This window comes from Lycorma delicatula, chromosome 4 (assembly GCF_047948215.1).
Source record: "Lycorma delicatula isolate Av1 chromosome 4, ASM4794821v1, whole genome shotgun sequence".
Lineage (NCBI taxonomy): Eukaryota > Metazoa > Arthropoda > Insecta > Hemiptera > Fulgoridae > Lycorma > Lycorma delicatula.
Window position 1 is genome coordinate 214,298,730 of NC_134458.1, and position 13,159 is coordinate 214,311,888.

General features: G+C 35.8%; 1 protein-coding gene across 4 annotated transcripts in view; it reads right to left on the reverse strand.

The window, feature by feature from the left end:
* Positions 1 to 13,159, reverse strand: part of LOC142324276 (kelch-like protein 26) — a 105,184-nt gene that overhangs the window by 12,412 nt on the left and 79,613 nt on the right. For all 4 annotated transcript variants that reach the window (XM_075365171.1, XM_075365172.1, XM_075365173.1 and 1 more), the window contains 2 exons: positions 7,513 to 7,850; positions 2,515 to 2,813 (listed from right to left, as the gene is read on the reverse strand). In XM_075365171.1, coding sequence (XP_075221286.1) covers positions 2,515 to 2,813; positions 7,513 to 7,850 — 637 coding nt within the window. The remainder of the gene's footprint in view (positions 1 to 2,514; positions 2,814 to 7,512; positions 7,851 to 13,159) is intronic.

The window sequence follows — 13,159 nt, forward strand, 5'->3', positions numbered from 1 at the left end:
AGTTGTTCAACAGCGAGCTTGTAGTAGAGAAATGTGATATGTCTTTTTAACAGAAAAAAAAGAGATTATCCAACACCATTTCAACCAAAATTCTTTTCCTTTTGCACTTATTTTTTCTATTCAATTTGTAATTGAAATTGTGTAAGTGGTATAGTGAATATGTTAAAAACTAATTCTTAAATGATGAATAAAATTCTTAAATTGAATAAATATATTTAAACACTAACTTTTTATACAATCTATTAATGAAGTTATAAAATGTTAAAAAATTACTATCATAAAAGAGGGGAGAGGAAATGGAGTATTTCATGTATAATTTGCTGTTATTGTCTTTAAATAAATTGAATCTCAAAAATAATGCAAAAGAATAAGGTTCAACGTGATGGAAAGCTCAATTTTTCCACCAAGAAGTTTAAAAGTTGTGACTATTCTAAGGCAAGATTTTTTGAAGATGATTTGTTACAAATATTAGTAACTATTTCAAACAAATATTAATTTTACAAAACCTAAAATATTTACAAAATTTATAATTAAGTCAAGAGTAGATACAGTTATAGCTTACACATGAGTACTTGTTAAAAATTTCATAATATACATGGGTCGTTCAATAATTAATAGACAAATGTCAACAGCGAATACTTAATTAAATTGCTAAACTAATGAAATCAAATCAAATTATTATAAAAAGACATTAAAAATTACTTACTTTTTCCTCAGGGAAAAACAGACATTACTTGTTACTAAAAAAAAATAAAAAATACTACAAATTGGCTTTCCAGTGAGTTCTAGCACCTTTGCATTCATTTAACTTACATTCAAGTTTAATTTGGAATATGGGAATTATATACATGAGTTGTTCAATAAGAGACAATGGCAAAGCAGAAAAATTATTTAACACAATAAACTCGGAACTGTCTGACATTCACGTTGACACCCTTGACAGAGAGTATCAGTTTTTAGAAAAGGATTTCCATTACAATCTCATTTCAAAATGTATGATGGAAGAACAGTGTGTAGTGATAAGATTTTTATTTTCTAAGGTGTAAGACCGGTTCAGTTTCACTCACAGAAGTTAAAACAATTTTCTAAAAATATACCAACTGAAAATTTTTCTAAGTAGGTTGAAAGTTTGGATCAGGCAAAACAAGTGTCACTAATTTTAATCACAGTGGAAGATTTGACTAATGCTTTGCAAAATCACATTAACGATAATACTGGCAAGAACACACATAAAAGTGCATGTCAGTACTGCCTCTTTCATTTTCCATGATAAGATCAATTACCACAAAACACGTTCAACGTGGGTTAAAAGAAAACTTACTGCAAATCACAAAGACATCTGAATTCACATTTGTACAGAACTTAAATGACAGAAGGTAACTTTTTTAGATCACATAATTGTGATTAAGCTGGAATTTATCATTCTGGTCTGGAATCTGAATGTCAGGGTAATGGAAACATACTGAGTTCATCCGTTAGGAAAAAATTCAAACATGTGAATTAGTTGAAAAAGTGATTACATACTTAAAACCTGTTAGGAATGTTTTGGGACTAAAAATGCCCAATTTTTTGTGATTATTTGTAAGAACAATGTATAATCAATAGTAACTACTATTGTGATGCTAGAAGATAAAGTGAAACTTGTAGTAAGGAGGAAATGTCCTGGTTCCAAAGGGCGTGCAGAAGGTGTAATTCTTGTGCACGGTAGTGCTTGCCCCCCATACCACTGAAAAGATATGGGAACTCGGGAAATAGACATGGGATCAGGAGGTGTTGGCACATCCACCTTGCAGTCCCTATCTCGTACCATCAGATTTTTTTTGTTTGGTTCTACAAATAACTTTTACATGAGCAGGTCAAAAATATAGTACAAGACTGGTTTACACACAAAGATGAACATTCTTTACTAATGGAATAAGAAAGTTCACAAAAAGGTCACACAAAGATGGGGATTATGTTGAAAAGCATTAGTTTCATTGTCACAGAATAAACAATAATTTTTCTTTAGTCATATGTCTCTTTAATAACCCTTACATTATTCTTGTTTATATATTGCTTTACTTTAAATTATTTTCACTATCATTAGAAATACTTTATTGTATGTTAACATAAATTCACTGGCTTTATGTAATAAATTTCCTACATTAACATCTACAGTCACAAAGAATGTAAGAGTTGTTTGAAAACTAAAAAACATTAGGAACCACTATCATTAAACATTGAATAATTGTTAAATTTTTAATGGGTTTTTATCTATAAATTTTTACACATTACGATACACAACTGAATGCAAGATGATTTACATGTTAATAATACATAAAATAAGATGAATTTTTCTTTCTTTATTTTGTGCTGTGGAACAAATATTCTTATCAATAATAATAATAATCTTATCGGTACACTGATCAGTTAACATTATGACATCAATAGATATCTGTAACGTAAACTGATCAGTGTACCGATAAGATTATTGTCCCAAAAGAATAAAAACAAATCTATAGAAAAAATATTTACCTGTGGCACGATCAAACATAGCATCACTATGAAAACCGCCAATAAAATAAATAGTTGATTGAACAGCTACGATGCCGGCATGATAACGAGGTGTAGGTACATGAGTAACAGTCTTCCATACGTCTTTATGTACATCATAACAATCAATAGTATCAACAAGTACTCTGTTACCAGTCTCTATATCTTCAAACCAGCCACCACACACATATATTCTATCGCTAACACTAATCATAGTATGATCGACACGTGGTGTCAACATACTCTGTTTAACTTCCCATTGACCAGTTGCTGTATTTAACCTATAATAAAACAATAAATTAGTTTTGTTTTAAATAGCAACTATAGGCTTATCACAGTTTACTTACAGTAACTAATCAAAGAAGAATTCTGTATGCGTGAAAAATGACAACCCAGACTGGGATTTCAATTCAGAACCTTCTGAATGAAAAACACACTATCACTAAACAATAGAGGTTGGAAAATAATAAAATACCATATTTTAACTGTAAATAAGTTTTCCTAATAGTCTACATGTTAGATCTAAAATTTCTACATGAAAAACTTATACATAAATACATGAGCTTAATTACTATTCTAAAGCTGTAGGGCTGATATATAAGCAAACATTTTATTTTATAAGTTTATTTACACTTAAAGTGAGTGAGTTTCTCGCAAGACAACATGATCTCCCTTGCAACAACAACAGATTCGACTCTTGCAAACTTCGCCCTCTTCTTGCAGTTGAAATTCCAGCTTAAAGGGCACCATTTTGATGCCAATGTAGAGATCCAGCGCGAATCGCAGAAGATACTTGTCATACTTCGAGAAGTGGACTTTCAGGATACATTCCAGAAGTGAAAGAACACAGGGAATACGTATTGCTGTGCTTCACTGAATGGCTTCACTGAGGTACAGGTATGATTCAGATGGCAATGAAGGATAGAGTACAAAGAGTTTTATACTTAGAGATTTCCAAACATCAGTTTAACAGAAATAATAATCTGTTAAATGATTTTTTGGTTCTCGCAAACCATAGGGATACCAAATGGCAAGGCCTTTCATGTGCCTTTTAGCCATCCTCTGAAGTTAACTACACAGTTATTACATATGTGAACAGTTCATCTCTTATTGCGATCACCAATTTTACAGTTAAAGTATAATTTATAAGCTTTTTTAATTAAAGGTGTAATGTTTTTTGCAGTGAACTCACCACACACAACAAAAACTGTCCAAATTATTTACACACTTATGAGGCAATATGAGACTTCACTGTTTACTAATTTAATATAGTTACACACTGACTGAAGAGCTTGTACTATTAAAAGCAGTAGGCTAACAAAGCCAAGAAGCTTTGTGTTTTGAATTGTACAGACATGATGAATCTTGTTCATGTTATGACTTAAGTTATTGCTTAATGGTTAGAACTGATTAATAGAGTTAAACATAAAATATATACTGAGCATATATATGTAAAGTAATTACATAAAATAAAAAATGTGCAAAATCATAAAATATTAACAATTTTCAAAATTTTATAATTTTTTAAAGACATATGATAGAAAAATTCTGACTCATGAATCACATGTTACGAACAAAAATTATGTGTATCAGTATAATTGCTCAGTAGTGGGCAAGAAGAGTTATATTTCCTGCCCAACTGTTTACTATAAATGCACTTTTTAATTATGGTTTGCTACGACAGGAGTCGCATAAAAACAAAATTGATGAAGCCATTCATCATATATTAAAAAATGTAAAATTAATTTCAGTGCAATTCTACAATTTTTAACACAATCTTTTCAGTGTACTATATACAATCAACAAATAAATTGGACTATTTTAGTTAATTTTCATTAAAATTTGAGAGCTGGATTAAAAAATATTTAGTCTGAAATATTCTATTTTGAGAGATGATAAATGATAATCATATTTACATATATAACAATCATATTAATGTAGGTAACAATTATTTTTAAAAAAAATTTCTGAACTGTGATTGTGTTTCTCAGTGATGACTGAATATTCAAAATATTCTTCAGTTTACACTTGTGTGTTTGACAGAATAGTGTTAATTTCAACTTTGTTTACAGATTTAATTCTTCATGAAATTTTTTTTTATTTGTAAATAAACAAATGACGTGATTCAATTTAGAATTACATTTACTTCTACTTATATTTTTTCCCAAAAATATTATTTCTAAGGTTATACGATACAGCAAATTTTCACATGCTCAAATGTATTTTTTCTGATGATTTGAAAAAATAAGCTATTTTAAACAAAAAAAAGAATTATTTTATAAAACCATTAAAACATTTAACATGAGGCCTTTATTCTAGAATTTATAAGAGATGTGTTTACTAATTCATAAATCAATGAAAGTACAATTTTTCTACCTAAAAGTTATTATAAGTAGATTAACATAAAATGTATTCCTGTTCAAATGAAATGTACAAACAACATGTATGAATAGTTACTGGATATAACAGTAAAAAAAAAATGAGTCTGGCAACAGTGGTAGGTTGGTCATAGGTGTAGGTGATTTGTATCCTCAGCACCAACACTTAAGTCACCAGGAGTACCAAAAGGTTCAACAGTTTTGTACCAAAATTATTAAAAGTAATTCAATTTTCATGTAGCATATTTTACTGCTGAAATTTTTGAACCCATTTTTCAGTTAAGATTAATTTCTGTAAGTGGTTCAATTGTTTATTAAAAGTGCATAGTGCATATCAGATAATGTTTCAGTGATGAAGCATTACACTATTCATTAATGATTAAATAACTAAATTTACAACACTGTAAATCTACTTATGTTAAAAAGATCACTTTTATAAAATGAAAAAATTGATGTTTGGGATGCCATTTTGTGTAAAAAATTATTGTACCTAATTTAAAAAAAAATTACACACAAACGAGAATAAATAAAATATCATTTATTATATAAATTATATTATATAATTCATTGAAAAATAAAAGGCAAATATAATTTATTTTTCTACAGAGTTTCCTGCTTTAAAAATAAATTTTTCCCAGTGAGAAGGAAGGTTTTTTATTGCAGCATTGTAGAATGAAGCTGGTTGCATCAGGAGACAATTGCACACGAATCCCTCTACACCCTCGTCTTCTTCAAATTGTTGCCCTCCTAGAGCTTTTTTAAGCGGCCCAAACAAATGAAAATCACAGTGCAATAGGACCAGGTTGTAGAGAGGATGATCAAGTTGAGTCCAGTGCATTTCTTCTAGTTTTGAGACTTAAGAGTATGTAGGGCCTGGTGTTGTCGTGGAGGAGGATGCCCTCTTGAATCAGTTTCTTGTCTTTTGCAGAGATATGCAGCCCTTACCTTGTTCAACAGTTCATAGTAGTAAGCAGCATTGATTGTGCATCACTCATGCAAAAAATCAATGAGCAAAATACCTTGCTGGTCAAAAAAAAATGGTTGAAAGATCCTTGCCAGCTGACTGTCGAGGCTTGACTTTCTCACTGGGGTTGTCTCCCCTTTCCTTCCCCAATCCACAATTGCTTGTTTCGACTGGGGAGTGTAGTGGTGGGCCCACATTTCATTGCAGGTGATGATCCGACTCAAAAATGCATCACCTTTTTTTTGCAAACCTTGCTGTAAGCCTCTGACACACTATCAAATGTCTCAACTTCTGATCTGTGGTCAAAAGGCTAGGGATCAATCTGGCACACACTTTACAGAACTGTAGGTCGTTTGTGATGACGTGATCGCTTGACAGCTCGCATAACTTATTCCAACCTGTTCTGCAATTTCAGATACTCTCACCCGTCGATTGTCTTAAAGAATGTCTTGAACTGCACAGATGTTTTTGTCTGTAATGCTGGTCCAAGGACGGTGATCATAGTCCTGATTTTCCACTTGTTCTTGTCCTTCCTTGAACTCTTTATGCCAGGCAATCACACGAGTCCTTGACAACATTTGGTCCCTGAACTATGCAGTCAATCTCCGGAAACTTTTCGTTGCTTGAACTCCTTCAAAAGCAAGGAATTTTATAATTATGTGTTGCGCAGTGGAGGGGTGCACCTGTTGCTCCAACATCATAAGCGTTACTGACAAATTGGTTGGGAGTGTGGAATGGCCGGCTCTCCCCATTTCTAATGACTCCATCTAAACAAACTAGAAGTGCAAGGCCAGGTCCTACCAACCATAGACATTCAGGAAAAAAATCTTGTTTATATTTGATTTATCCTTGTATATATAAATTTAAAAAAATATAAAATTATGGCCAATTAATTTTAGTTAAAAAAAAAAATTACTGTAAATTAACATGTTTGCAAACATATTGTAACTGAATTGACTGCTCTTTCAGTGCCTGAAAATATTGTACAACTGTTACAGACAAGATGATGCCAAAGCAGTCGAAACAATGAAATAATTTTATGACTATTATTTTTAAAGGATATGGCCACCACCCAGGTTTTCTGATCTTACATACTAGACTTCTTTCTCTGGGAACTCTTTAAAAATAATATATACAATAATAACAATGTTGAAGAACTGAGGACTAATGTAAAAAATTAAATTGAAAAAATTATACCATCCACCATTAGGAAAAGTGTATACAAATATGATTAAAAGCTTGTTCTAAAAGTAGGTGGTTAAAATTTTCAAAAATTATATAATAGCTCACAAATAAAATAAAAAGGTTATTTTAAATAAAATAATATTACATTAAATGCATGTTTTATCATTTATGAATTGATTTCTTCAGTACTTTTATGGGTTGCGTGTCTTCTGGATCACATGGTTTTCTTTTGCCTCCTTGTAAGCTTAATCTAAGAGATAAAACTGTTCACACTTCATTCACCTATTCGCTTAACTATCTTATATTATGTTCTTAACTGTTACTGAAGCAAGACATTTTAGTATAATAGTAAGGGAGTTTTCATATTTATTTATTAATATTCCTTTTATCTTAAAACATTACAACTAAAGCGTCCATTAGAATATAAGATAATAAAAAATGAATTCAAATTACCTCCACATTGAACTTAAAGCAACATCTCTATCCAATCCACCAGATACGAATAAATAGTGAGCAAATGCAGAGGCAGCATGTTGAGTGCGTGAACCAGGTAATGGATTTACAAATTCCCAACTATCACTATGAGGACTATAACATTCACATGCGCTGTTACCTTCAACTTCACTACCCCCATCTTCACTATTATCACTTTCACTAGCACCACCTACCGCAAACAATCTATCCTCTACAACATTCAATGAAAACCGACACCTTTCTTGTTGCATCGGTGCCATAGTGGTCCATGTATCTTCACGAGGACTATACCGAAAACCAAATGGATGGATGTTTTCCTGTGAGACAAACATAATTTAACTTCAAATAGAAATATATATATATGTTTACATATGGTAAACCTCAAAATTGGGACCGACTGGTTGCTCAGGTTGAGTGGATTCAAATTGTATATCAGAGTAATTTGAATTTTTTGTTATATTTATATATAACACACTATTAATTTCTCTTTGTTTAGAATGTAATAATTTTCAAATTTGTTATATTACAGATAAATATTGAGTATTACAATGTTTTCTTAAAATTCTAAAATAAATGCCAGAAGTAACCGATACTGAATGCATTATAACGTGATGGCATGATATTTGTAAAATAAATTACAATAAAAAGTCATTTACTAGGTGTCCAAACTTAGAACAGTTTATGTGATTAAAAAAATTATGGGAAAGGTTACACAGCTGGAGTTATAAAAGTTCTAATGAACATATGACTGATGTATTAAATCTCACAAAACAATTGGAAGGATGTGGGAATATGGAATTTTTATAAATGAATTTTTATAAATGAAAACAAACAAAAATGACTAAATGCAGGAAAAATGAAAGTGAAATTATATCCATGATTTTTGTCATTGAAACAGGAAATATACAATTGATTAAGAATGATGTCGATTAAGCATCACATTTCAGTATACTGAAAGCAAACTTTCAGTATGTGAAATAACTGTACGTCATATCAAGAAACATCAAGCAAAGTAAAAAGTCCACAACCAACAGTGAAACATTTACAAAAACTTATATTCAAATATTTTCTGAAATTCTCTTGAATTCTTTTTATTTTCTGAAACTTTTCTTTAACTCTTGACACACTGATAACAATGAGCTAGATTTTTTTTGTACGATTTATATGAATAATTTCATTATATTATCATTTTTTAAATAAAATTCACTTTTTGTTAAATTTAAGTTACAGCCCAAAAACAGAATAAACAAACAAAAAATTAAAAAAAGCTCAATGTAAATTAAGTGTAAAATCGAAACAGAAATTTCATTTTCATTGATACTAATTATGAAAATTACAGTGCATTATGCTGACTACAGGTCCTATTTAATTCCTAGGAAGGGTGTGCATTTTTAAAATTACATTCATTTGTACTATGAGTATGAGATTTATTTCTTAAATAAATAAAATAAAGCACTTTTTTAAATAAATTAAATAAATAAAACACTTTGTGAGGGGGATTTATTTACTAACTGAAATTATGAGGTGCAGTTCAAAAATACGGCCAATTGGTAACAAAATGAGAATTGAAGAATTTATTAATAATTTCAAACACTTAAATATTTACTTTATTTTTTTACATAATCACAACTTTGTTCCAAAACGCTTTTGACTGGGATTGTAGCCATTTTGAACAGAGATTTCATCTTCACTTTCCTTGAATCGTTGAGACACAAACTGTTTCTGAGGAAGAGTCACTGGACATGAGAACAGGAATTTAGAGGCGGAGATAAAAAATCTCCCATCTGAATTTTTGGATTGTTTCTGTTGTGCATGCAGCCATGTGTGGCGTGCATTATCCTGTAGAACAACAAACAATTCCTAATCTCAGCATTCCATGTCGTCGGTTTTGAATGGCACGACACAGTTTAGAAAATATTTCACAATAGATTTATGATGTGATGCATGTTCCAGGTTCCATGAGATCAATAAAAAGTACATCCTTTTGGTCTCAGAATACAGATACCATGTTTTCCTTTGAGACTGGGATAGTTTGAATTTTTCTGGTTTAGATGAACTGGAATGACGCATCTGCAGAGATTGGTTTTTTGTCTTGTTATTGATGTATGAAATCCAAGTTTCATCACCAGTAATGATATGAGAAAAAATTTCTCTCTCTTGTGGTTAAAGCGGTCAAAAAAGCATGTGCAGATGTCATTCTGTAATCTTTGTGAGGACTAGTCAACATTTTCACTACCCATCACAGTTTACAATAGCCTACAGTATTAGTCACAATTTTCAACAATGTTTTTGAAACTTCTGTACATTCTAGAGAAAGACTGTTAATCGTAAAGTGACAATTTCTCTCACTTCTGTATTCACATGTTCAACGAGTTGTCAGTCTGGACACTAGGCCTGCCACTTCTCTGTCTGTCGTGAACAGCTGAATTCGCTTCCTTAAACTCATGATACCTTTTTTTTCCCCTACATCCCTGGGCCGGACATCCAATTAAGTATACTCGGCCCAGAGACGTGTCTTTTGACTCTAAGGCAGTCTTCCCACACACCGGTTTTACACCCGGCAGGCAGGTCAACCGCCCCGGTACTAGATCTTTTCTTGCCTGCCTCTAATTCCCGCCGACGAGGGCAAAGCCCGGCTATGCAGTCCCCACCCCCGCCGACAGAAACCAGGTCTCTGTCTTTATGCCATTTGCCTCAAACCAGTGCGACCAGCACAAGGAGCGCGCACACCCCCAAAACCAGCCACGCCAATCTCCCCGGAGTCCCCGTCCCATCACCGAAACCTGCACGCCAGGGCATACAGGCTCTCAGAGACGGGGCTGTCCACCTATCCCTATTTATGATAACGATTCCTTCGTCGCGCCTCCTCTTCCTTAGTGCGAAGAACCGTACCGGCGAAATTGTTAAAAACGTTCCAGTTCTGCTCCCTCCTAAGCGACCACTCTACTATGTTATCCGCGTTCAGGTTATTGACTGCTATGAATTGTCTGTATTGTGCCCGTCTTCGGCATTCGAACATTGTATGCTCTGCGTCGTCCACCTCCTGGTAGTAGTCGCAGTTGGGTGTGTCTCTCTTGCCGAATCTTGTTAAATTGTAACCAAAACATCCATGACCCGACATCTGTGTTATGTAAAAGTTCACCTCGCCATGTTGGCGATCCAGCCATGCGTCCAAATCACTTATTAACCTTCTGGTCCAGGCCGCAGCGTTAGTCTCTGCCCATACTTCCTTCCACCACTGTCGGGTCATCGCCTCAGTCTCAGCTCTACTACACCCTTCCGCTCTCGCTTTCCTGCTCTTGATCTGAAGTTGTATCGGCGGGACCAACGCAAGCACACATATAGCTTCATATGACAGAGTACGATACCCTGCCACCACTCCCAACAATGCCGTTCTGTGCATTCTTCGCAGTTTATCCTTGTTTCTTTGTATCCTGATTGCATCAGCCCAAACCGGCGCCGCGTATAACGCCGCAGAAGCAATCAGTTTTCGTTTGGAGGCCCCCGGTACTGTGAGTTCCACGAATAATCTCCTGATGGCTTTTATGGTGAGCCCTACTTTTTTGCACACATTTTCTATATGCCCACCAAACTTGAAACTTATCTATTGTCACCCCTAGGTATTTTGTATCCTTGACCTCAGTTATATCCTCTCCACAGATCACGACCAGAACGCCGCGCAGTCTTCTCCTACCCGTGAAGAGGATACACTTGCTTTTTGCCGGGGACACCTCCATGTTGTTGTTTATTAGCCAGTTGTCTGAGTTGGAGGGAGTGATTTGCTTTATCCTCTGCATCACCAATTTCCTTATCTTCCACTAATAGTGCAATGTCATCAGCGTAAGTGACTACGCTGACTGGTCGTAAAAGATGTTCCATAGCAAGGGGCCTAACACAGACCCCTGCGGAACTCCACCGAAGACCAAAAATCTCACCACCCCCTCCAAAGTGCGAACCTCCATCCATCTATCATCAGACAGGTAGCAGTCAACCTGGTTTAGCAAGTGGTCACGCATTTCTCTGAGCGCCGCTACAATGGCCGTCCACGGTACCGAGCCAAACGCATTTTTGATATCTAACTGGACCATCAATGGGATCCTTCTGGTCCTCCAAGTATCGCTCCGTACCTCCGCCGCCCAGCTAACACCCTGTTTATCGCACCAGTGTCGAACGGCCCTTGCGGAATCCATATTGCTCCAAATGTAGGCTTCCGTTTAGGTCCAGCTCCTCTTGGATCCTGGTAGCAATAAGTCTCTCAGCAGCCTTACCCATATTATTTATGAGGCTGATAGGACGGTACTCGCAAACGCCTGGGTTTGTATTCGGTTTGGGAAGAAAAACCGTTCTGGCCTCCTTCCAGCATTGAGGGAAAGTGCGGTGTTGCAGCCCATAACTCAAAATGTCTGTCATCTCCCACGGTACTATTCTAGCCAGGCCTTTAATGACCGCTGCTGGAACTCCATCTGGGCCCGGACTCTTCTTGTTATTCAACTTGTTAATTGCAGCAATCACCTCATCCTGTGCAAACCTGCCACGTTCGCACAAGACTGCCTCCCGTCTTATCTCCTCCTCCCATGGAAAAAGTACGGACATCTGGCGCGCCGCTTCGTCCTCATTCAGCGCAGGCAACTCGCCTCCCCAATCGCTTCATTACTATTTGGAAGGCTCGCCCCCACGGGTCAGCATCGAGCTCACCACACAGTTCTCTCCACTTAGATCTCTTGGCGTTTTTTAATCAGGTAGTTCAACGTTTTCCGAGCCGTCCTATAGGCCTCCATAGTTTGTTCAATCTCACAGATCCCTGTCTAGCTCGTAATCTTTGGGCCGTTCGTTTCGCTGAAGTATGATTCTTTGTTCGGCGATCTCCTGGTTACACCAGTACACAGGGTGGTATCTATGCTCCGTTTCCGGTATGCTGGACATTTCGTTTGAGATTGTCGGAGATTTTGCGTGCCGCTCTCTCCACAATTATATTCACCTGTCTGCTAGTGAGTCTTCTTGCCGGGTTCTGTACAGCAGGGGTCGCCGAACAGACGTGTATTATCAAGGAGACCGCAAGGTGATCACTCCCGGTCTCCTCTTCCAAAACTCGGAATTCGGTTCTATCAGTGACCATTCTCCCATCCACGATCACCAGATCGAGGACGGATTCATGGCCCCTCGCTCGATAAGTCGGAGTTCCGTCGTTCAGGCATGTGGTACCGGTAGCTGCAAGGAAGTCCTCCAGGACACTTCCTCTGTTATTCGTGGTCCCAGCGCCCACCACCACTGTCCTACAGTTGAAGTACCCCAAAATAATAGCTCTCTTGGGGGACTGCATAACCAAGCGTTGCAACTGTGTCATCCAGTGATGGTACTCTTCAACGTACACATTAGGGCTAATGCAGACACCGTACATAATATGCTCACTAGTTCCACGGCTACCACACCCTGCGCTCTGTGATACAGATTTAAGTCCCTAATGCCTGTTGCTCGCTTCATCACGACGTCCCCCGCCATATCAGACACCCACTGCGAGTGAGCGGCCGCGAGGACATTTGGCTCGGTAGCCACAATAAAATCAAAACACCCACGGTTGGCAATCTCCTCCACCAGATAATTGGCGAGGAGACTGCGGTTGTGATTC